This window comes from Poecilia latipinna, unplaced genomic scaffold (genome assembly GCF_001443285.1).
Source record: "Poecilia latipinna isolate Pla-1442-1.1 unplaced genomic scaffold, P_latipinna-1.0 Scaffold275, whole genome shotgun sequence".
Taxonomy (NCBI): domain Eukaryota; kingdom Metazoa; phylum Chordata; class Actinopteri; order Cyprinodontiformes; family Poeciliidae; genus Poecilia; species Poecilia latipinna.
The window spans coordinates 193,772-218,368 of NW_015112891.1; the positions used below are offsets into that span (position 1 = coordinate 193,772).

Genomic DNA, 24,597 nt, shown 5'->3' on the forward strand with positions numbered 1-24,597 from the left:
GCTGATGGAACATTTTCCTACTAAAGGTAATGCGAGTGAAGGGTATAACAACTCGCTTCTTGTAGCTTAAGTGGCTTTAATCTTCCACTTTCATATTCAGAAGAAAGAGAGAGCAGAAGAGAAGATTTATTAAGAAGACTGAAGCCTGCTTAGTGTCCTCTTACCTGCACCGGTTTAATAGTTGTTCTTACAGGGTGGCCAAATCCAGCCCTCTCAAGTGGTCTGACCCTCTTTAATACCAATTATCAAGTATCCATCACCCTCTTTTCAAAACTCAAATCTTCTTTCACTTTATTTTTTTTCCCTGTGCCTGTTCTTAGTGTTGCATCTCGTCTGCCCAATACAAGCTTTGTTTTTCTCAACATCGTTGCAGCATTTCCCTTTTAGTGTTAGCCGTCACAACCAAATGACATATTAGAAAACTGTTTTGGAAATTTTTTTATATTACAGCAATGAAGTTCATGCGTTTTATTAGGATTTTATGTAGCAGAACATGATTGTGAAGTTAGGGAACATGAGAATGTACTTCTCTCTCAGTAGCTAATTGTTTTTTTTTCTCCAATTTCGGACATGTAGACATTATTTTTTTTCTGTTAATTATTCTTTGTAAAATTGATTAAACTCATCCAGATTGTAGTGATTTAAGCAGAGCCACTCAAACGCTATGTTCACACCACAGGCAAAAATGATCCAAATCTGACTGTTTTTGGCCATTTTAATTTGACATCTGATTATTTTATGACATCCTGAGTTGAACAATCTGGAATGATATTTTCAAATGTAGTCCTGAAGCGGATATGCGCACATTGATTTTCAAAGAGATGTTGTATAAAAATGTGTGTCACATTTCATGAGACTATTACTTTATTGGACGTGACAGACTTTCCATTTTGCACCGGTGGAGACAGAAAGTGGTGTAATCGAATTTAAACAATGGATGAAACAAGCATGGCATATCTTGTCACTACTACTCTATTTATTACTTGCTCGCCCACACTGTTGTTGGAGCTGCAGGTCTGATATGAGCTTCTGTTTTCTCTTTCCATACAAACTTACGTGTGCGTCAAACTAGTAATGAGTCATATTTTCTTCTGCACGTCCAGGTCACAGAGATGTAGGTGGTTTACACTAATGGCTGTCACTTTACAGTTAACTCCAGTCGGTTTTTCCATCATTATTCTCCTGCATTTTGGTCTATCTACCTAATCATATGTCTCATATGACCTTCTGTGATTCCTCTACTTGGCATTTGCCACATTTAAGCAGGATTTCTTCTCGACACTCTTCCGTGAGGATTTGTGAAGGTACCAAACCATACTTGTCCAGTTGAACCTAATCCTAATCAGTCGTGTCCTTTTGGTCTTCCTGTTGTCTGTTCACCAGCACTGTAACCTCTGAGGTCTTCATTGAATGGAAGGATTATTTTACTGAGATTAAATTACACATAGGTGGATTTGGAGCTTAGCAACATATCACAAATATTTATTCCTATTACAATATGCTTTCTAATACATTAGCTGCTTATTTAAGTACTGCGGAATTTACTGGATGATGCTGGTTGTTTAATGAAGCATGAGAACGTTTTAGAAAGTTATTCCATTATCACAGAACTCACCAACTCTATTTCATGTCATATGTTTTCCTGATACTGTGCCACTGCCTACATGGACTCTACTTCCTAATTAGTTTATTTCTGAAGGCAACTGGTTGCATTCTTCTAGTCATAGCGCATGTTAAAGCCATGTACATTTTTAGTTCACTTTACGTTATTGTCCAATTAAAACAAAAATATTTTGCGAGGCACTGTTTCCTTACACTTGAAATGTATCGAGTTTCTTTAAAAAAGATATCTGGTAGTGGGCGTCATTGAGGGGTGTAAACCCCGAAGGTCTTCTGGGGAGAACTGGAAGTGATTAGTGTGATTTATACAGAGCACCTCTGGGTAAATGACATCTTGTTAAGGACTCGCATCACCTTTAGGAGGCAGACAGGTAAGAGGAATGGAGGACAGGAGTAAAAAAAGCTCTTCAGGAAGGTGATTTGTGTCAGAGTGTGCTGCTCTACAGGTAGTATCCAGCATGGGCCTATCAGAGATGTAACTGTCAAGGCTCTGCAACTCCATACGTGTGTTTACATCTGCAAACAGCATCTTATTGAGTGGGTGATATGCATTTTTGTGTGTGTGTGTGTGTGTGTGTGTGGTTCATTCCTCACTCTCTGTCAGCTCATTTTCCTTTATTCCTCCCTCCAACGCCGTCACCAGAGAAATATCTAAGAGTCGGCCCACGGCCCCAAGGTAGCTGTCGAGATTGAATTTCAAATCAGCATTGCACAAGTTGTGTTCTAGCCTCAGCTATTTTCAACACATGGGGTGAGACGGTGCCGCGAGGGGAAAGGCAAGTCATCTGCATGTGTGGGACGCAGTGTGCGTGATATCATCACAGGAATGCAAAAGGGAAGAGACTTGACACGAAGAAGATGGATGAAGGCTTAAGTCAGTGCTGCAATTTCAAAGTTATTAGATGCTCATATGGAGGGGAGATAGACTGGAATTAATAAGAGCATAAAAAGACCATCAGTGATTATCCTTCGGCTGCACCGAGCACTGGTTTGGAGGTGGAAACGTCTTTTGATTGAGCTTTAATAGAAGAGAGTACCGGGCAGCTATTTTGCTTCATTAATGAACTGGAATTAAAACTATATGATCAGTTAAAGCCGCAGCACTCCATATGAAACATTTAGCACCATAATTAAAACAACACATTAGACAGTAAATGTAATATCTTTTCGAGGAAATTGGAACGGCTGCTTTCGTGGCAGCAATGCGTGCTCTTGGGGTCGAGCTGCCGAGTGAAGCAAACGACGCAGCTACTGCAGGCTGGAAGCTCATACACAACGATAAAGATCATTTTTTTGTTGCAAAAGAAACTCAATAATTTGGTGATCACATTTTAAACTAGACACACTGTTTTTATACACACTGTGAAAACTGATGCATATTTTTTTTTTCTTTTCTGCTTGACAATGAATCAAGACGATGCTTTTCTTGTTTCATGTCAGAATCAGTCAAATTACTTTTGTTTTTTTAAACACCAGAATAGTAATAACTTTTAGGTCTTAAAAATAAATTACTATAAACAAGTTTACCATTTGCCTTTAAACTATTTGGGAACAGAATAGGTGATGATGTGACGGTTAATTGACATTGCTTGAGTTAACTAAAGGAGGTCGCTTGCCAAAGCTGGTAAGAGGATATCATTAACCAGAGTGAAAGAGTCTTACATTGACATTGAAAGGCCACACATTGAGAAAGAAGCAATCCATCAAAAAGCAACATAGAAAGCCAGATTCTAATTAAAAATGCACTAAAGGTCAAAAAGCTTAATTTGTGTAGGAGACCTGTGGCCTAATGAGACTTAAGTTGAAATGTTTATCTGTGGTAACCATTAATGGAGACCAGGCCTAAAAATAAAGGAGAAACAGAAAGGGAAACGGGGAGGAAAAACGCTGACGGTGTTTCGCTGGAGTTCAGGGCAGCTTTCCAGCTAAGAAGGGCAGGCCAGAAGCCCCGGGGGTATCTTTAAGAAACACGGATCACTGAAGGTGATCCTATGATGCTTGACTGGAGGATCATGGGATTATGGTTGCAAGGATACAAAGTGTAGCAGTCAATAAATCAAACACCTTTGTGGATTGCACTGTGATGGTTTTATATCAGTAAAAACATTCATTAAAAAAAAAAAAAAAAAGAAATACGAAGATTTTAATAAGTGTTTAGGTCAGCGTTATGCCATATCAGCTCCAGAGGGAGTCAGACCAATTAATTTGGCGAATATATGAGCCAGAAAAAGACTAAGAATGGCAGGGCCTAAAGTCATTTAACATCATAATGTTGCATTTTCATCTCATTACCCACTCACTTCCTGTTGACTTACAAGGGTTTATTTAGTTCAGCATTCATAGAATTTAAATGCTCTTGTTTGGAATGACTTATATCCCATTTCCATATACGGGCATGCATATAGCTGTGCTCAAAGACCGCATTCAATACAGTTCCAGAATAGTGCGGCCAAGTCATAAATGTCCAATCAGATTAGAAATCTTGATGCTCATATTATGACGTTTTTGGCTGCACACATGGCACGACTTTAGCGTATTTGACCTTCTGTCCGCAACAAAGGCTGCGAGCAAAATCTATGAGGTCGAGTTTGAAATCTAAGCAGACATCTCTGAGCACGGCGGCAGTGCTGTGGGCTAGGTCACTATCTGTAACCACCAGAACTCCCTGGCAACCCTTCAGGTAAATGGCACAAGCCCTCGTAACCATCGGAAATAGCTTTTCTCTCTGTGTGTGCGTGCATGCGTGTGTGTGTGTGTGTGAGAGAGAGTGTGTTCATGCTCGCCTGGGGTGGAGTCCCGTCAGAGCGTCAAAGAGGATGTGCCAATACAAGCGTCTCATCTGGCCAGATGGCTGCAAATCTCTGTCTGAATGTGTCAGGGATCAGGCTGTGGCTTACAGGGCTGCAAATCCCTGCTGCTCTCTAACTACCCTCTATGCATACTGTTCAACAGTGCAGTGGAAAAAAATAAAACCAAAAAAATGACTGCATTACGACTAAAAGGCAGAGGATCAGGAGAAATACTTTTATATGAAAAGGTATCAAAATGAAAGCTCTTTCATTCAAAATGTGTTAAGTTATTAAAAAGAATGTTTCTTTACCCTGAGGAGGACTTGGACCGTACAGCAAAGGGAACTAAAGCACTGTAGCACTAAAAGACACGATGAATATGATATATATCAACAATATTTCTTCAGTGAATATTTATTTGATCAACAAAGAAGAATGTTCTGTGCTGCTAAAAGAATTAGTCCAATGACAAATATCTTTAAGCCTTCAGAAAGCCTCAAAAACTTTTATTCAACACTGTTTGTTACCTTGAAAGCAAAAGGAGTGACAAGAAAAAAATAAAAAATAAAATTCTGGTTAATAGGAAAAAAAATAAACAACTGAGCGGCAGTATAAAACCTGCGTACACTACTTTATAATAAAATATATGTTATCAAACCTTGAGTGGAATGACAAATTGCAAATGTGAACTGAAATGAGAGAGGAGAGAGGCACTGTGATTCAGATTTATATAGATCACTGGTGCAATAAAATGTAAAGATCCAGTCTTTTCTGCTACATATACAGACAAATAACACTTTATGGGCCACTGCACATTGTTTACTTTGCTGCATTTGTTGCAGCTTTATTGTTCCTTCTCTTTGCACGTTACTCTGAAAACACATTTATAGTTAGTCAACTTTTGACTTCATTGCATTTTACTGGAATTTTAAGGACTAGAGCAACATAAAGTGCCAGACAAGTGTGAAATGGAGGGAAACTGATAGATGGTTGTCGAGGCTTTTCACTATTTCAGGTCTTAAAGATGTGATTTACGCTACAGTTCATGTTGAAAACACCTGACAATAGGGTGGAGGGTTCAGCATACAACATACAACTTTGTGCTACAATGAAAACAGATGTTTGAACTCATTTAGGTTGCATTTTTGTGTCAAAATATCCTACATAAGTCCATTAATCCAGTTAAGAACCTGTAGCTGGTCCCGATCCAATCTATCAGACCCTTAACTAAAAAGTAGCAGAGACATTCAGCAGCAAAACGTGCTTCTGCAAAGTAATGATTGGTTGTTGGGTTGTGGGAAGGAGGTAGAGACAAAAGCAGGCCACACTTAATCAGATGTTTGTATAATTATATAAACTGATCTCAGGTAAAAAAAAATAATAATAACAAAAATAACAAACATATTTGTGCATTTTTAAAAGATCATACTTTTGCAATACCTTTACAAACTGGCTTAAAACTTGGGTTAGCTAATTTTTTAAAACACAGCACAGGAGATTCCTAAATGCCTCTTTGTTGGCACTTTTTTAACCAGCCCAGAAATAATTCAGTTTGCTTATGCCTTAAAAGTGCATAACGCTTAAAACCTGCAGTCACTGTGCAGGACTGAGTCACATTTTGTAAATATGTATGCGAAAGCAGGAAATCTCGTTAGCGTTGCTGTGCCATATTCAATTCCACAAAGCCCAATTTCGCTGAATGCGTCCTTATGTTTCCACATCGAAATAAGTCCATTGAGCTTGTTACCAAAAATGTATTTACTAGTGACTTGCTTTTAGATGTGCTCTCAAACGAGAGCCTTCTTGAATGAATGGAATAAAGGCTGGTGACTAAACTGCACGCATTTTGTCCATTCAGAATATTCTGAAGAGACTTTGATTGAGGTTTAGTGATGCAATAGTTGCTCATATTTAAATCTTAACTGGATATTTGGGGTATTAGACATTGCAAAGTTAGGTAGTTTCCCTGTCTGCAGCTGTTTTGACTCACTTATGAAGGACTATCTCAGTTATTTAACATTCATAGCACTGAAGACAGAGAGAAGGGGACTCATTTCCGCAGAGCTACTATAAGGCATAAGTTAAAAAGTGTAGGATTTGATGATGCTGCAGAGAATGACATGATTAGTGCAGATTCATATACTGGAATAATGTATGTAGTGAATATATGTTCAGTATATTCACTGAAAGGGATTATATGCTCAAAGAAAGGCAAGTCTTAATGTTTGCAGCTACTTCCTTTGTCTTTCTTTCCCACACCATCGCCCACAACAAATACGCGTCATTTTTATCCCTGACAATCGGAAGTGTTCCAGCAACGCGGAGCCATACTTTGTTATATTTACATATCCACATTCACACAGTGGATTAACTGTTTTCAATAGTCTGAGCCAATCCTTTAGAGTGTGAGATTCACAGCAGGCTTAGCACACAATCTGAACTCTGAATTATGCAGAGCACACAAAATGTCAAGGGTATTCTTGGGTCAACAGTGATTTGATGTCAGAAAGCAGAAGCATGAGAATATTTATAACAATAAGCCGTGAAATGTGACACTGAGGTCAGGCTGTGTGAAGATTGTCTTATCTTGGTTTTTATACATAGTCAAAATCTGCATTAAGTCTGTTTCGGAAGGCATCGGCTGAACTGCGTGGAGTTCCAGTCATAAGTTTACACAGAATCAACATTAGCATATTTTAAGATCGGGTGAGTGAATGCTGGTTTTTATGGATACTATAATAAATCACACAGTTTAGCCAGAAAGTATTGGTCCTCTAAGTGATTAAGGCTTTTTTTTCTTACAGAGCTGAAGCAACTGGGATAAGACTTTTGTTTCTTTCTATACATTTCATTTCTTTCTCTACCAGACATATAATCACTAAATCAAACTGTGATTTCTTATTTGGAGGATCAGACTTGCCATAAATAATAAATGTTAGGCGGCTACACACGATGATGGCTTTGCATCCGTAGTAGAATAATAATTCTGTAATGATTTAAAATATCTGTTATTAGGCCTGCTTATGAGAAATATAAAGGTCAACTCTGTTCCAGAGCTGAGATAAAAGGGGAGAGCAGGCAGGGTCCTTATCAGCTGCCACAGGAGTTGAAGGATGGGTTGTTTCAGGATGAGAAAAAAGGTTTTCAAACCCAAGGCGTCATCACCTCCCAGGGCAAGGACCACAGGAGGGACAACAAGACAGAGTACTTACACTGCTTTGCACTCAAACAGTTGTCTCCATCATTCACAACTCAAGAATTCATAACGGGGAGCCGGGAGATGAGGAAAAAGAAGAGGAATAAAGTTTCAAAGTACCCAAATCTCCGCCATAAACCTAATTATGTGGGAAAAAAGCACAGGATGGCTCCACCCTGACACATCTGGGACCTTGCAGGGCAAACAAGAGATCAGCATTCTTTGTGAAGGCCAACTTTACCTCGATAATGGAAAACAAACTTAAAATCTCTCCGCCTGCAAGGATCTGCGGTGATTTAAAGAGCTCTCCCTCTTTCATGTGTGTGAAAAGGTTTTGTTTATAGCTGCAATCCAAACTGAGCATTAGCACCGGTCTTCATGTCACAGAGGCTGAGTAAGAAGCCGTGGTATTTAGCTCAACTTGTAAGCTGCAGCCGTTGGGGGGGAAAAAAGAAGAAAAATCCCAGCTTGAGCGTGTCAGTAAGGTTGAGAATGTGCAGGGTTAGCAGCAGACTTTTCTCTATTCTCTAGAAAGGGCATATAGTAAGGATACTACTGCTGCCTTTCTTCTGCCAAGTTAAACTATCTCCTGCAATTTGCAGAGTTCTCTCTAGGAAGCTCAGCAAGGAAGTCCAACCTTCAAAGCAGTTTGAAGAATAGATCGTGTATAAATTAAATTGTGCCAATATTAGAAACATTCCATATTATCCTGTTACAACACATGCATTATGGAGTACAAGAACACTCCTCTCAGCCGGTTCGTGGAGTGTGTGTGGCTTGCGCCCAGAAGAGTTAATCGGATTGTGAAAACATTTTGGACCTCCCTTATCTTTGCCCATCGGTGTGGTGAGCATCTCAAGATGTCTCAATAAAAGCAATTCTGTTATATCAACACAAAATGCACAGAAAGAGACACATGGAATTTTTTTTTCTTGAGCAATGTTCTTTCTCTTAATCTTTAGTTAAAAAAAAGAGTTCGCACCTTAGGTCTGCTATAAGAAGTTAAGCATTTAGGCAGAACAATGTGCAGTGCTTTTCTTTTTTTTTTTCAAAGGCAGCAGTGAAACACCTAGCCAGCTTTCAAACATCTTGACACGCTCTTCTTTGCAGAATAGTTTCAATGCATCAAAAGTGGGTGACCAATCCAGAACCGTTTAGAGGAGGATCTCCCAGTCGTGTTCTGCTGCATGACCCAAGAAGAGCAAAATGTATTGTTTCAATTATGGGGTTTTATGATGCGGGAGTCACACAACTATACGAGATCTGTCTTGGTCATTATGTTTACCTTTACGTTTAACCTGCTGTCTTGCAATGTTTACTAAAAGTTTGCTAGCCATAAGTAGGACAATTTTCAATTTAAGTTTACACATAACAAGAAAATAGAACATTGCTTTTCATTCAAAATGAATTGTTTTGTCATGTTAATTCATTGTTCACATAGACATACTGTGCAAATACACACCCTTTTGTTCTTTACATCCATAGAATAAAACACTCATGACACTAGAGATTTATTTTAAAAAAATGGCATCACTGGAAGCTGTTAGGATGAGGACATGGAAATATAGTTTTAAGCAGTACTACCAGATTAGTAGGACTTTCTATACGACACTAGTTCAATGGTTTCAGGGGTGAATTATTATTTCTATTGAAATGCAAACTTTGCAGAATTTTACATTTTCCATGCCAGTGGGGATAGGCTGTGTGTTATTTAACTCTACATTAAGTGCTTAAAATATTAACAGCATTGAACTTTCTGTTTTCCCAAGACTGTCAGTCATTCTGACAGAGAGAACGTCCAGCACGTCTCTGTGCCTGGCGGTGATTTAGCAAGTGAATGATTTTTTTTTAGTTTAAATCTGAAAGCTGTTTCTTTTCGTTGCTTAACAGGGAGAAGCCAAACTCATTTGTGGAGTTTAAATATCATTCACGTTGCATCCCTTACTCCATGTTGAAGTGTTTTTCTTAAAAGAACTTCTTAGATGTGACCCAAGACAGGATATAAATACCAAATTTTGTGGTAGTTTTACACTTAGTACATTTGGCTAAAGAAACAAGAATTATCCCTCAAGATCCTTTAAGTATATACTTGACAGTCTTGCATCCGCAGTGCCAACCCATCGGCCTGCACCCATTTCCTTTTCTGCCTTAGTTTCCATTCATCCTCCTTCTTATTTCCTTTTTAAACTCACCAAAGTGACCATGAGGCACAAACATGATTGCATTCACAAGCAAAAAATAAACAGGCCCACAAAAGCAACTCCATCATTGATGAAGACGTTATTCTAGGAGTGTTCATGGTCTCCCAATATGTTTCAATGAAGCTGTTGAAACAATTGGCCCACTGCTCAAAAATGAAGCATTTGGCCATTTTTGAAAACATTTATTTGAGTTACAAAATCCTGTGGTTTTTATTGCTAAAATGTTCACACTCTGGCAGGAAGCAGCTCACAGAGTGAAAAGCTTAGGTTTACCAGGCTGTCAGATATTTTTAGGACGGCTTTTTGGTCTCCAAAATGGATTGAACAAAGCAACGTGAAACTCAACTAAATAAAACTCAAAGCTTTGATACTTTTGGCCAGAAAGCAATCGAAAGACCCCTCTGTAAAAGCTATTTTCTGTGCCAGGCCCCCAAATTGAGCTTTGTTTCCTCCATAAATGAACTTTTCTATTTAGATCTGTCAACAAGATTGTTGTGCTCTGTGGTTCGAGGCCGGATGCCATTTCTAAATAGAAACCATCTATCAGAGGCTAAGTGGTGGCTGAGAGATGTCATTGTGGTCATGAGTGGGTGACGGTGGCAAAGGGCAAAGTGGTGAAAGGTCTGGAAAAACAGTTTCCAGGGTTGCATTTTACGCTTGTGTAAGAGCTAAGTGGGATGGGACGCGTCCAGTGCATTGGTGGATAAATCGGGTTAATGAGTATGTGCAACAACTGAGGAGGAAACTTCCCACCAAAACCACAGTTAATTTCTTACAAATCTCAAGATGTTCGGCCGTGACGCGAAGATTCTTGCACAACATAATTGATCCCAATAGAAGAAGGTTAATTAAATTTTTCAAATTTCAAAAGGGCAGTACTACAGGAACTCTGACAAGGAATCCATTGCATTTGAAAAAAAAGCTATTGGAGCCAAACATGTGTATTTTTGGTTTTTGGTCACTAGATGGGGATGTCGGCTCCAATACATAAATCAAGAGGCGACAGATAGCTGTCAGGTGTTGAACCCGGAAGGGCATACAAGTTTTTGACCGCTGTGGCGGAGTCATTATTAACACTGTTACCGTGTACTATGGAATAAATGGATCTTGTTCACAAATGTTTATCTGTCTGGACCAAAGTATGGTGTTTGGATTACAAGAAGATCGGGGATTGAAATTACACGCGATCAACAGGTACAACGTTAGCCGCTCAGCGCGTCATAACAAAGAAGCAATGGGTCAACGCTTAAACTAGTGCAGGGTTGAACTGGCTAGTATAAAAGCCTTATAATCCTTATTGCTTGTCAGGACCAAGAGGTTGGTTGCTCCCCTGAGCTTTGGGTGAGAGAGCACTGTAAAGCTTTGAGGAATTCAATTGTTTCATCCTTGTGTGGATGGCATGAAAAGAACATAACTACATCCCTGTTGCACTACAGTTAAATACAGTATACTCTGGCATTCAGAAGTTTCACCAGGTCATAAACACACACACACACACACACACACACACATTTATACACACACACATTTATACACTCACACAGAGATCAGTCGGCAACTTGGGGTTAAATGCCTTGCTAAGAGGCACATCGACGTGTGAAAGGAGGAAGGACTACGCCAAACCCTGATCATGTCTGGATGATGGACTGAAAAGGGCTGAACAAAGAATCTCTCTAACTAAGGCTGGATGAGCTTTTGGGCCTGATGTGGTTCAGAAGCTGCTATTTGACAACATCCTCACCCTGTTAGCTACGCATTCCCCACATAGCAGCATGACATTTTTACATATCCATAATTTCAGCTCTTTTTTTTTTTTAGCTCTTCTCCCCGTCTATTAGAGGGTAGACGGAGAGAAGAATGACCTTTATATCCGTGGCAAAATTGAGGGCCTCTGAACCAGGACAGAGAATCCTCTGTTTGCATCACTTCTACGTAGAGCTACCAAAAGAAGGGCAGGAAGAGGAGGGGCAACTCAGGGAAACCCCTGGATCAGGTTCCTGCTTCCCCATCCTGGTGATACCAGACCTGGAGAACACAGACCCTCCCACATCCTGCCCTGACAATGGGCAAAGCCGAAGCAAACCCCGCTCCTCTCCTCTGGTTTAATTGGTAAACAATGAACGCATTTTCCTCCTCTTCTGCTGGCCTTTGTCAGAGGGGACAGGGGAGTCGCACACATCCTAATTACCACCTTGCACGGGACAGGCTTAGACAGGCACAGGCCTGGCTCACAATGGATGTATTAACCTTTGCATAGCTATTATAAAGAGCCAGAGTTACAGAGCTACAATGCTTTCTCTCATTCTCTCTGCTGAAGAACTGCTTCATTCATGCAGCTCAGACAGACATTCAGCAGAGCTGCGACAGATCTACCTGGGAAAGGTTGTTCACTAATGACGCTATACTTAGATTTTACGGCCTGTGCTGTGCGTGCGGTCCTTTTGTTGAGGCTTGGTGACAAGGAAGAATGAAGCAGGTGTATGCAGTTATTTTCAAACAGCGGCGATGACCAAGATAATAGTCCAATTTTTGTCCCTGTTTAAGTGATCACGCACGTTTTCCTTTCAGAAAGACTCAACAGCAATATTTCGGGCCCCCATAATAAGAAGTCCTATTTTCTTAGGCTTACTGCAAAAAAAAAAAAAAAAGCAAGTTTCCTAATCATAGATAAGGAATAATCAAACCATTTTAGAGGATGGATATCAATCTTCTGAATTCTAATTTAAAATACCTACCTAGGGAAATCTTCCATCATTTCAGCAGCTACGCTTGCTCAAATGAGATATTTTCATCCAAGGCAAAACTTGGCCTGCTTTTTCCTGGTATTTTAGATAAATACTAATTTAAGCTGTATATAGCAAGTTTTCTCCATTCCATTCAAATGTGGAACTTGGAGTGGGAAGTTTAGGAATACCCATTTAGGATTTAAAACCATAATCATATGATATGGAAGAAAGCAACAGACCCACACAAAGCAATAGCACATGCAGTTTAGCTGCCAAAAAAACACACAGAAATGCAAAAATGAGTATGGTAAAGAATGAGTAGAGTCAGAGTTTGACAAGGTGAAGCACATACAAAAAGTTCCAATCAAAACATAAAGCTAATTGCTAATAATCGCTGGTTTCATATTTCACAGCAACCAGTTAAAATGCTTTAAATCTTAGAGATCTTCCTATTAAGGAAGCAATGATATCGAAAACTCACAATATAAGCTGAGACATGATACCGAGTTAATGACAATGATCCAGTAGAAGATTTTAATATCACTTACAAAGAAAAGCCAAAGATTCAACAAGCTGGTGTCTTCTTCCAGTACGTTTACCATTTCCCAGTTGCTAATGGTAGCGACCACTGTGATTGTGATGTAGCTCAACACACCCCTACATCCAAACATTAGTTGCTATAGCGATGTTTACATATTGATCGTGTCTTGTCTGTTACTCTGTCATCATTTACAGTTCCTACTGGAAACCCAAAATGCTGTCAAACAATCATTTAAAGGTAGTTGTGTCATGATCCGTGGTTTTCTGTGCGTTTTGAGTTTTCGATGTTTTCCTGTTTCCCTGCGAGTCTCTGTCCTGTCCTCCCCGTTGATTGCTCCCCAGGTGTGTCTCATTCCCTTAATTACCCCGTGTGTATTTATACCCACCTGTTGTCTGTGTTCCTCATCGGGTCCTTGTCAATTGTCAAACGTTGCAGTCTGCGTCTGTCTGTCCGTCTTCCCAGTTGTACTGGTTAAGTCCTGTGTCGACGTCAGTTCCAGTTGATTTAGTCTTCGTTGTCAGTTGCTACCGGTGCTTAGCTGCGTGCTAGTTGTTCCCGCCGTGCTGCCTGATTTGGACTATGTGAACTACATTCATCATTAAATTCATCTTCACCATAACCTGGGTTCTCTGCGTCATCTCCTCACCACTTCAACCCCACTTCATGACAAGTTGGGGCGTCTTCTAATACGACGTCATCAGGCAATGCCATGCTGACTGATAGCACTCGTAAGCTAGCAGTCACCTCAGCAAGAAATATTGTATTTTTTTTAATATTGTGAGATATTGTTACTCCCCTTGTTACTTTCTACTGGCATTTTAAATATTCACATTTAGCTGCACTTAGTAGATATTTAGTAAGATTGTGTACAAGCACAAATGCATTATGGGAAAAGTAAAAGTATACAACATAGTGCTCTGTAAGTTCTGGGGTTTCACATATATAGACATAAAAAAAAACCCAATAAATTATTTTCCAGATTCTAAAGACATTGGACTCTGATCAAAATCGGATATTTTACCATTTATTAAATGAAGACTATGCCAAAATGGAAATTCTCTGTGTTAAAAACAAAGCGTGACTACGATACAGCAGCTTGCAGAGCAACATTTAGTAGCAATTAGTGTTAATTGTCGACCAAAACTATGACAAATACGCCCAGGTTGATGAGCTGCAGTAGTTCTTTTTCAGAAATCACACTGTTGTATCAACAGCTGCATGCATCAGACCTGCAGACGGTAAACTTTTTAAATTAAATTGAATAATTTTCAAATCTGTTGGAGACCATATCATTTCTTTAATGTCCTAACACAAAAAGTTACAATTATAAGATCATTTTTTTAGAGATTCATATACGTTCAGCTTAGTAATGAGAATTTGTGGATAACTTGCATGTCTATAATTAGACTCCTGATGATGGCAATAATGACAGCAATGTAATCATGATGGTCACATTGTTGTATCACGAGCATTCATTCCAAGCACCCGTGGTATCTTCGGCTGCCATTTAATTACTTTACGCTAAGGCTATTCCCAGCTCTGTCATAGTATACTGTGAGTGCATAAACACTTTGTTAAATCAAGAGCGAAAACAGCGAGGATCTAAAAATACAGAGCTGAGAGGCAGAGAGTGACAAGCTGGGATTAGCGCCGCCTCGGTGAATCAAACAAAAGCACCCGAAAGGAAGTATGGATGGGAGGTGGAGACAGGAAAGAGCATGGACAGCAAAGGTTGAGAAGAAGGTGGGGATGGCGATAAAAAAAAAACAAAAAAAAACACAACTCATCCTCGGGAATCGACCAGGTAAAACATTAATGAGACAAGTGTGTGAGAAGGATAAGAGGAGAGTCTAAAATAAGACAGCCCTCAGCGAGTCTGTGTCTGAGTACAACTGTCAAAAACCAAAAGTTATTTGAGATTTAAGATGACAAACAGGTACATTCAGCGCCAGAAACTCTTCTGTCAACCGGAACCAGGAATAGAAGCCAAGAAGACAAAGAAAATAGGAACGGGATGATGACACAAACAGCGCTCATAATCATTACTCATGTGACTGATACAAAATGACTAATTTTTGCAGATTCAGAAGTTCTGCAACTCCCCAAACACACACACGCGCACACACACACACACGGTGGCACGTAATAAGATAACGCGCAGAACGCAGCGAGATGACTGACACTTCAATTAAAGCATCTTATGCTGAAGTTCTGCCACGCAAATTACCAACTCAAAATGTGTGTGTGTGTGTGTGTGTTTGTTTGTGTGTGATGATGAACAAGCAGATATGACAGACCACTCGATGCGGCTGTTTTTGTGACTGTTAACTGAGCACTAATTAACTGGCTCATCTCACAAGAGCCCACAAGAGGTCAGGGCGCCCACATACTTGGACTGCACTAAGCAAACACACATTCACGCAGCTAAACACACACGAGCAACGCCACGCGCAGCCGCAAGTGTGAGAATTTCATTAAAAGACTTTGTCTGCACGGTTGAAATGGGAAACATGTACAGTGAAGAGCAAGGGGAGGTAAAAAGGAAAAAACACTGGAAACCAACTTCGTGGCAGAAGGCTGTGTTGAGAATGCCGACTTCTGCAACGGTATCAGCCTCAGGCGGCGCTACACTAAAGTCTTTGATGGAACAAATAGAATTGAGTGGGGAGAAGAAGGGATGAAAGACGAGAGCAGAGAGAGGGTGGGGGAGAAGGAGGTGCTGCGAGATGAGCAAGCCTCATCCACATTAGAGCGGCTTAAAACCCAAATTAATCTTAAAGACCTAAGGAGGGAGTCAGCAGCGCTCTGAGCCTGGAGAAGAGCTGCTGGGGCTGGCAGCCTGAATCCAAGCACCAAGCTGCAGGAGAAACAGATGTTGAGGATGCCTCAGACTAGAATACAATATCTGTGTGCCCGAGTATGTGAGTGAGAAAGACCATTAGAAGTACAAGATAGAGGAGAGAAGAATGGATGTATTGTTTGATAGCAGATGCTAAACCAGCTTCCCGAGGTTTTGTTCGCTTGTGGAGTAGTTCCAAGTGAATAAGGAATCCTGGAAAGAATTGAAATTAAGGAGCCAACTACTGTCCTTAATGTCATCTATGTTTGAAAGTTTATGCATTATACATCTACTGTTATGGCTTTTTTTAAAAGACAGGTCCGTGGTTTCATTGAGGCTGGGGAGGAGAACAAGACTGGAATCAGATAACAGAAAGGCTTTACACAGCAAAGCAAAGTTGCTCTCTTTTGTCCTTTTGAGCTTCTGTGACATAAAACATGCTGGATTTCAAAAGGTTTGACAGCTTATGGATCATCGTGAAGGCCACAAGCCAAAATGCATTTCTGGAGTCTTTATTTAGCAGATCTTTGAGCTTCTCTAAGCGTCTTGGGAGTTGTGCCAAAAACGTTTAGGATTTCTGGGCTTATGGAAAACTCAAAATTGATGCAAGGATCAACATTTAGAGCAAGGCTCTCAAGGGCTAAGGTTCTGCAGTGTTTATATGTTTAAATGGTCCTACATACATGTTTAAAATGGTTGAATTACCTCCTCAGCATGCATCAAGTGTTGAAGTTTTAGGCCTCTGTGCTATGAAACATAGAAATTACTAACAATGGTCCCGATGGTGCTAACTGCCATAATTGTGAAAAATTATCTCCTTAATAGTATATTTTCTTGTCTGAGATATGAATAAAGTGTTACAGCTGTAATACTTTGTTGTTTTTCTTAATTATTCCAATAGGTTTTTGATGAGAAAAACAGTTGAAATCAGTTAAAATCAATGGCTCACAAATTTGCAAAAATTGCTTTGATGCTGAGAGCACTTTGAACATGAACTTACTTTTGACTTTAGAGGGTGAAAGCTATCAAATAAGACACATGTTCTGGTTCACAGCTGCTCAGTTTGCGCTGCCTTAGGGTGACTTTTCCTGCTCGATTCTCAGAGTGCATACCTAATGGGGCAATGTCGTGTCAAAAAACCCTCAGAAACAAATATGTTTACAATGTAAAAGCAAAACAGTTTGAATTGCTACTCTGATGAAAACCATAATCTCTACCGGTGTTTCTGCGTGGTCCTCGGGGCCCACAGTTCTTCGTGTTTTAAATGCGTCTCTGCTCCAGCATGCCTACTTCAAATGATTGAACGACCTCAGCATGCCGTCAAGGGCTGCAGATGCCTGTTAATCAAGGATTTATTTAAGGCAGGTTTATGGCAGAAGGAAAACACCTAGAACACACATTGTGTGCCCCGAGGACCAGGGTTGTGAAACAATGATCTATTTTAATTATTTCTTGTTTTGTATGTGTTTAAACCACAGAGCCATTGGATGACAGAATCTGATCAAAATGACAGATAAGGCAATAAATGGGCAATGTGCCACTGTAACATTTTGCTCAAAACATTGTGCGACCTTACCCAGCTCTACCTCACCGGGTATCAGAATCAGCCTCGGTTTAATCATCTAAATAAACAGTTCACCTACCTCGTGATGTTTACTACCTAAAGATATGAGTTTTAATATTTCAAAAGCAATTTATTCTCCGGAATCACGTGAAGCACTTTGAACTGCCCTTGTTGCTGAAATGTGCCGTGCAAATAGACTTGACTTGTCTTAAATGCCAAACTGTAAACAAGTAAAATAGCAGCGCAATCAAACTGTCCACCGGATTCATTAAGAAATGTTTTAAGGCACTGCAAGGCTCCGTCTAACTGCGAGTCAGACTGGCTTTTAACGTCACAAATTGAAGAAATTTTGAGCATTATCCTTCATTAGCCTTATTATTTACAAATCAACACATAATCCTTTTTTTAAAAAAAATAAATAAAGTGTGAAGTTATTTACAAACAGAAATATGAACGTGAATGTTTCCCCCATCTAAAGCAGTGAAACTAACATGCTACAGGCGCACACACAAACACCCTTCACTTTAAATTTATTGCCTCCTTCATCTCTTCCCACTCATGAATGAGCCACACCTGCTCTCTGCAGATTGCCATTGATTGGAACAGCCAGGTCAGAGAAATTGCCTGGCATCCTGAGGTGCTGCTCTGTCCCCTTGGCAGCCAAGGCAGCAAAAGCAGAGGCTGCAGACAAGCCGAAGACTCTTTCCCTGACGAGCACATTTTAGATTGAGAGGCTGATTGAGCTGCAAGAAATCCAAGAGCAGAGCTGTACGCAAGTAGCAAATCAGGAGAGAGACGGATGTGACAGTTCGCTACAGCTTTTTGCACAACAAGCTGGGTGAAAACCGTCTTGAATTAGGTTGCTAATATAGAACGATTTTTAAGATCGTCAAGGGTTTTTGACTTGTCGCAGGAAAAATAATCATGATCAAAGCGTGTGTGCGGTTTGGAGCGAGCGAGCTGGTATTCCTTTGTGGTCATATCCACAGTGTGGGTTTGCAGTCGTCACCTCGTGCCCAGAGCGAGCGCTCTGAGTGAGCGGCTACAGCTGCAGCTTGGCTCGCGGTTCGTGCATTTCCCGGCACCAGTTGTGGGTGACGGAGGGTGCACAAACTCCGTAACCTTCATAGAGAATGTCTCTTTGCAACTTGTATGTGTGTATTTCTACATGTGTGCGCGCACGGCAGCTGCACCAACAGCTGTCTATAGTAATGTGACTCGTCTGTGATCGTGCATACATTTAACGATGAGTTCAGACAGCAGCTCCTAAAACCGTGTCTAACTTACGATAGCCGGCGGCGCTGCGATGGCCCTTGAGAAGAATTTGAGAGATGGGGGCAGCAGAGGAAAACACAACTCGAAATGTAAGATTTCAGGAGCCTTTTTCACTTCACATGCATCAAAGATGCAGGTGCATCGCAGTTCATTATAAAGTTACTTGGATGTACAGAAAAGCTTTAAGGCCGGCAATCATGGGGAAGGTAGTCATCCTGCGGAAGGTCATTCAGTCCCTCCATAGGGATAGAAAGCTATAAAAGGTCAACATTAAGAAAGCCGGCTATTTAAGCAAATTAATGGTAAGTTGTGTCTTTTTTCAACTGCAACATAATTTTTCATAGTTAATTGGTCCAGACTTGCTTGTCATTTGAACCACTGTATAAGACCTTCATATCTGTGTAACCAACGTTTTTACATCGTGGCAATATTTATTGTCCTCCCAGTGGATAAAAAAAACTCAAACTTTTCCTACAAAGCATTCAAATTCATAATAAAGTCACTAACCTATCATTGTTTCAGACAAAGAAGGGTTCGTTTCTCCTGATTTAATAACTTAATACTCCACGAATATCTTTGAGAAAGATGCCATAACTGCACCAAGGGGGCAGCCTCGAATAACAATGGGCTACAATAAACGTGCCTGCTCACAAACTGTCTGAAGACGGTAAAGAAAATTGCCTCTTTGTTGCAGCTATTAGATTTCAGAGAAGACACAAATACAAAGAGCTCAAGCATGTCAAAACTGATTCGGTTTCTGTAGATGATGTATTTAGATTTCCTGTGGTACTAAGGGTTTGCCGTGTGTGTCCTATGTACCTGTGCTGTATGTCAGACGTCCGTACACACAATAAAATTAATGCTACACACATTAATTTTACAGCTGATGGCAGAAAGGCAGCATCGGTACAGAAATCCTTTTCAAGGAATCCTGGGATACACAAGCTGTTTTGAACAACAGAAATATTCAAAAAACACAAAGGAGGAGTGAAAACAAGCCCATACTTTACATACCAGAGGCCTACACACCTCCTCCCTCAACCTCTCCACCTGCCATCTGACAAATCCATTTAGAGTGAACATGAACATTACGGTCCTGCATGCACACTAAAACCAGGATTTTGGCAGAGACGGATAGGCAAAAGAAACATGAGCCAGACAGACACAAAGATCTGGCATAGGGAGGGGCTCTGCTTGGTCTGTGACCTGGCTCCAGCTGGAAGACCCAGTTCCCTGACAGGTTGGCAGTGCTACAGCCCTCTGGGGTTTAACTACTTCTCGAATGTCTTCCTAAATCTGTTTCTTCTCTGTTCAGATGCCACTTCTTCCTCAGTCTTTGACAACCTCTGATTATCTCGAGATACAGCCATCTTATATTCTCTGCTTTGGTTAAGACACCTAATCTATTGTGTTTGGTCTTGTAGTAAAGCATCCAGCACAAATGTGATGTTTTTTTTGAGCACTGAGAAGAAGAAAATAAAGTGAAATATTGTCTGAGAAGCAGTGCTGGAGATCTAACAAACTAGCATTTCCCTTAGGGATTGAAAAGTTCACTGTGGACACAGAATTAAAGTAGGTTAAAATGTAACTTTTCTGCATTTATCAGTCCAGATCACACCATTATAGTTTAACAAACATGAGCTGCTGTCTGCTTATTAGAATTATGCAGAGGAAGATGCATTTGTGAATTTACTTAAAGCGATCAAAAGACACCAGGAGAGCTTTCATATTGACAAAGAATCTATATAAAATGCAAAAAAATCTCATTTTCTTGATAGATAAACTTTATGCTCACAAACACCACACGCTGTCATCTCCATGTTCTGGTAGTTAACTGTGCCCATTATGTCATCGTCATGGCATGAGCTGTGTTCGGATCTCACCCATCAGAACCAATTGAACCATCACCTTGTAGCAAAAATGGTTTCACACGGAGAGGCTGTTTTTGGTGGGTGAGGATGTACTTTGTAATCTAAACGATTGTTCTTCGAAAGTGGGCTCAAAGTTTCAGTGAAAAAGTTAGCTAGCCAGATAAAACAAAGCTTCAAATACTTTCTGAGGGCTCCACAGGGAAGACATCTTGTGGAGTTGGCTGGCAAGCTGTCAACTTGTGTAGACTCCAGGCTTATGGCTTTGTAGAGATTTGCATCCACCTCAAAGGAGGCCCGAAACATCAAACCCTCTCTGAAGCAACACTTGATGCCGTACAGCAGGATGGGTCAACACAAACACTGCGATACAAGGATGCTCTGAACCACTCTTATCAGAATGCCCTACAATTCCTAAAATAAATGAAGGTTGGATCAGTATGACAGAAACAACAAAAGCTCAGTGTATTCTTTAACAACGGAAGAAAAGTTTTTTATTTTTTTCTCCTCAAGGATTTGTTTTTCAGAAAGGTCTTTATTGCAGTAATTTCGCTCCGAGGAGTTTTGTATAATATCTGTACACACTGCAGACAGATGACTGTGACAGTCAAAGCAAGAAGCCTGAATAAAATATGACAGGCCAAACAAAGAGCTGCAGGAATCTGTAGCTCGTGGTTCAGAAACTGACATGTAATTACTGTCAAAACGGTTTCCAGCAGAATCTGAGAAAGACAGCTTCGGTCATGTCTAAAGTAAGAAACCAGAGCTTTTCCTTTCCAATTTAAATGCATGATTTTTCGTTCAATCAGTCCCTATGGTAATTTGAGCTTTACGATAGCATTTATTGTACTCAGTCAGTTAACCTCTACCTTACAAGTCTGTTTGAAGTTGACTTTTTCTTGTAACGGATCATATTTCAGTGTTGCAAATGCATCTTCATCGTGCACCAAAGAGATTCAACTGCTTGACAAAAGTGAACAGATGCGTCTATGATAAAACTTTTCATGACCATTAGTAATGCTGCTTAATACCAACTTCTGCACTGAGAACCACCCCAGGAATTCAACAAACCCTGCGGTTTTCTTTCGTTTTCTTGCCCACCACCAAAGTTACACTCCTCTTCAACTCATACATGTTATCGTCCGATTGCCTGTGAATCACCCACACAGACATGCACAAACCTAGGGTGATCTTTGTTCTTGTCAGATGTGACTACGCTGATGGTGCCTGCCGGGTGTTGTTGTTGACAAAAAGATTCGCATTCACGGATGTTACAGTACAGCATCGACTGTTGCGCTGTTAGTTGTCACAGTCTGAGCCCTATTTGGGGGGGGGGCACCGTTTCACCAAATTTCTGAGGAGTTCTGTGTGTTCGGGAACCACGGCTCAGAATAAACGCAAAACATTTCCAACCAGAACTTCTCTGCATTCGTGCACTTGTTCTCAAAATAGTATTAAACTGACAAACTGTGTCTGACTCCTTCAGGCCACTTTGATGTAATGTCACTTTGGCTGTTTTTTTTTTTTAAGCCAGGCTCAATGTTGAATGGGGCCCCAAGCAGAATTTGATTTGGGATCCCAATTTCAGACAACCAGCCACCACAGAGCCACCCTGTTTAAGTGTGTGAACATTGTGCATTTAAGACAACATGCAAAAGTACCTGATAGGCAAAGTGTAGCAATAGGTGGAGGAGGAAACATTACTCTACATTACTCTATGCTCACTCTGACAACTACTTTGGCATGGATTTAAAGACTTTAAAGTAAAAAACTTGAGTGGGTTTGAAATTTTAAATGTTTTAAACTCTTGGTGTACCCTGATACAGTTACTGGGCAAACACCAATTAGCAATAGGGATCCTTTAAACCTGGATTTTACATATTACTGTTAATTTATTTAAGACTTTTGTAGACTGTGTGATTTCCTAAACAACTTAGCAGATTTAAAATGTTTTCCCGGTCACTGAAGCCCTCAATCCAACCAACAACAAAACAACTCCTGGGACTTTTTTGAGAATCTTAATGGGGACACCTGCCTTTTGGATTGGGGGCTCAAAGCAGTAACTTCGTTTGCATATGCCTGGGGCCAGCTCTGGCTGGTTCAATGATGTTTTTCTTCTTTTCTTGAATTGATAAAGCACATCAAAGCCAATCCCAAGATCAAGTTGTCAAGCTAGGTTATTTTGAACCTTTCAGAGCTTCACTCATAACTCTTGGAGCAGGGAGATGCATACACAAGCACGCACATACACACGTATCCTCGTGGATGTCTTCATTGCTTTACCTCCTTCCTTTTCCCTCGTACTCCCCATATCTAATGTTCTCCACAGGGGCTCTCATGCAGAAAACCTTTTTGCATTTCATAGCAATCAAACTGGGCTTGTGAGCAATTACTTCTGATCGCCGCACAGTTGGCCTGGACGCTGTTTATCCGTGCTGACATGGGAATTCCTCAAGACAGCAGAGAGTTAAAAGGTATTTCTTTTTCAAGAGCAATGTGCCTCTGCCGGCATATCGGGCCTCCCCAAAGACGACTATGGGATGGCTCAATGCTCGTTTTAATTAACACATAAGCCTGTTGATGTTAATTAAAAAGGAGACAGGCGATTCCCCAATCAGAATAAAAACTCACAAAGAGGAGAGAGATGTCTATATGAACAGAGACAGTGTTGGCACTCAGTACTTATTACCTTGTTCAACTCACCTGCGATTGCAGGATTCATCCCTCGAGTGTTTCCACATTTCGTCATGTTGCAGTTACACATTTCAATGTGTTTTAATGGGATTCTACGTGATAGACCGTGATTTTAGTTTCATCTAACCTCAGCTGTGCTGTGACATCAACACGGCTGGCTGCAACTGCATACCACACTTTTCAGATTTTTTACTCTTTAAATTTATGAGAAAATGGAAAAAAAAAAGAGGTTGTGAGGGGTATGAAAACCTTTGCAAGGCCAATGTTTATAAAAATCCAGGTGACCATAGCGTACTTATTAAAATCATTTTAGCCGTTGCGGTTGTACTTACTTCATGGGCTTGAACAGCGCTTGTCCATAGTTCTGGAAAGTCATGATCAACTTCAGCTGGGTGCCTCCGGATTTCATGGCTGGGAGGAAAACAAGTGAGACGTTAGGCTATAAAGTCACACCGTCGAAAGCGTAAACAAAGGCAAGCACACACTCCAACGAGGGACGCCATCACGTCTGCACAGCTGATTCTGCGTTTGCTAATCGTGAAGCTTTTGCGTGAATTCACAACGGATCTGCGTGTCTGTTAAACAATTTAGCAGACAGTGTGTAATGAAAGAGAAACAATTAGGGCTTCTGAAGCTGTGTGCGACGTAAAACAAACGTGACAACTTGCAAATGGAGAGTGATCTGAATTAATCAGAGAAGTTTCCTCCTCCTTTTAGGATCAATAGCTTGACATTTCTCTGCAAACCTCCATTGATTGCTCACATCGCCCGTGACGTCTTGTGCACATTAGCCACTTCCTTTGTCACTCAGACACGCTGACCTCCTGTACGCTGGAAGCTTATGTCTCTGACTATCAGTCATATCCGCGTCGTCTCCCACGGGGTGATGGATTCTGACGGCGAGCTTCCTGCCTCCCTCTGACTCAAACAAAAGGACCGCCAGGCCGAGCTAGTCCGAAAAGCCTTGTGTTCCTGTCACAATGGACCCGCGTTTTGAGGGGATTTGCTCATTTATTACAGCATATTAACTTGAGCACATTACAAAACACCGTGCCGCTGCCCAGCCCCAATATCAGGGTAAGCTCCCTGTAGTGCGCCAGATTGTTGGACGAGCGTACAGTTGTGTTCTGTGTTTACTGACTCTCTTCGTGCTGTCGTCTCGAGAGCGCTAACATTTTGTTTCTCTATTTTCTCCTGGCTTCTCCTTTTTTTTTGTTTGCATATGTCATCCTTGTATTCACATCCTCTCTGTTATGCTCTGTCTGTCTCAATCCATCCTACTCA

At 40.6% G+C, this 24,597-nt stretch overlaps 1 protein-coding gene across 1 annotated transcript in view; it reads right to left on the minus strand.

Annotated features, from left to right (window-relative positions):
- fam20ca (FAM20C golgi associated secretory pathway kinase a) overlaps positions 1–24,597 on the minus strand; it is a 41,474-nt gene that overhangs the window by 11,631 nt on the left and 5,246 nt on the right. The window contains exon 3 of the mRNA XM_015033655.1: positions 23,646–23,724. Within this exon, the coding sequence (XP_014889141.1) occupies positions 23,646–23,724 (79 nt within the window). The remainder of the gene's footprint in view (positions 1–23,645; positions 23,725–24,597) is intronic.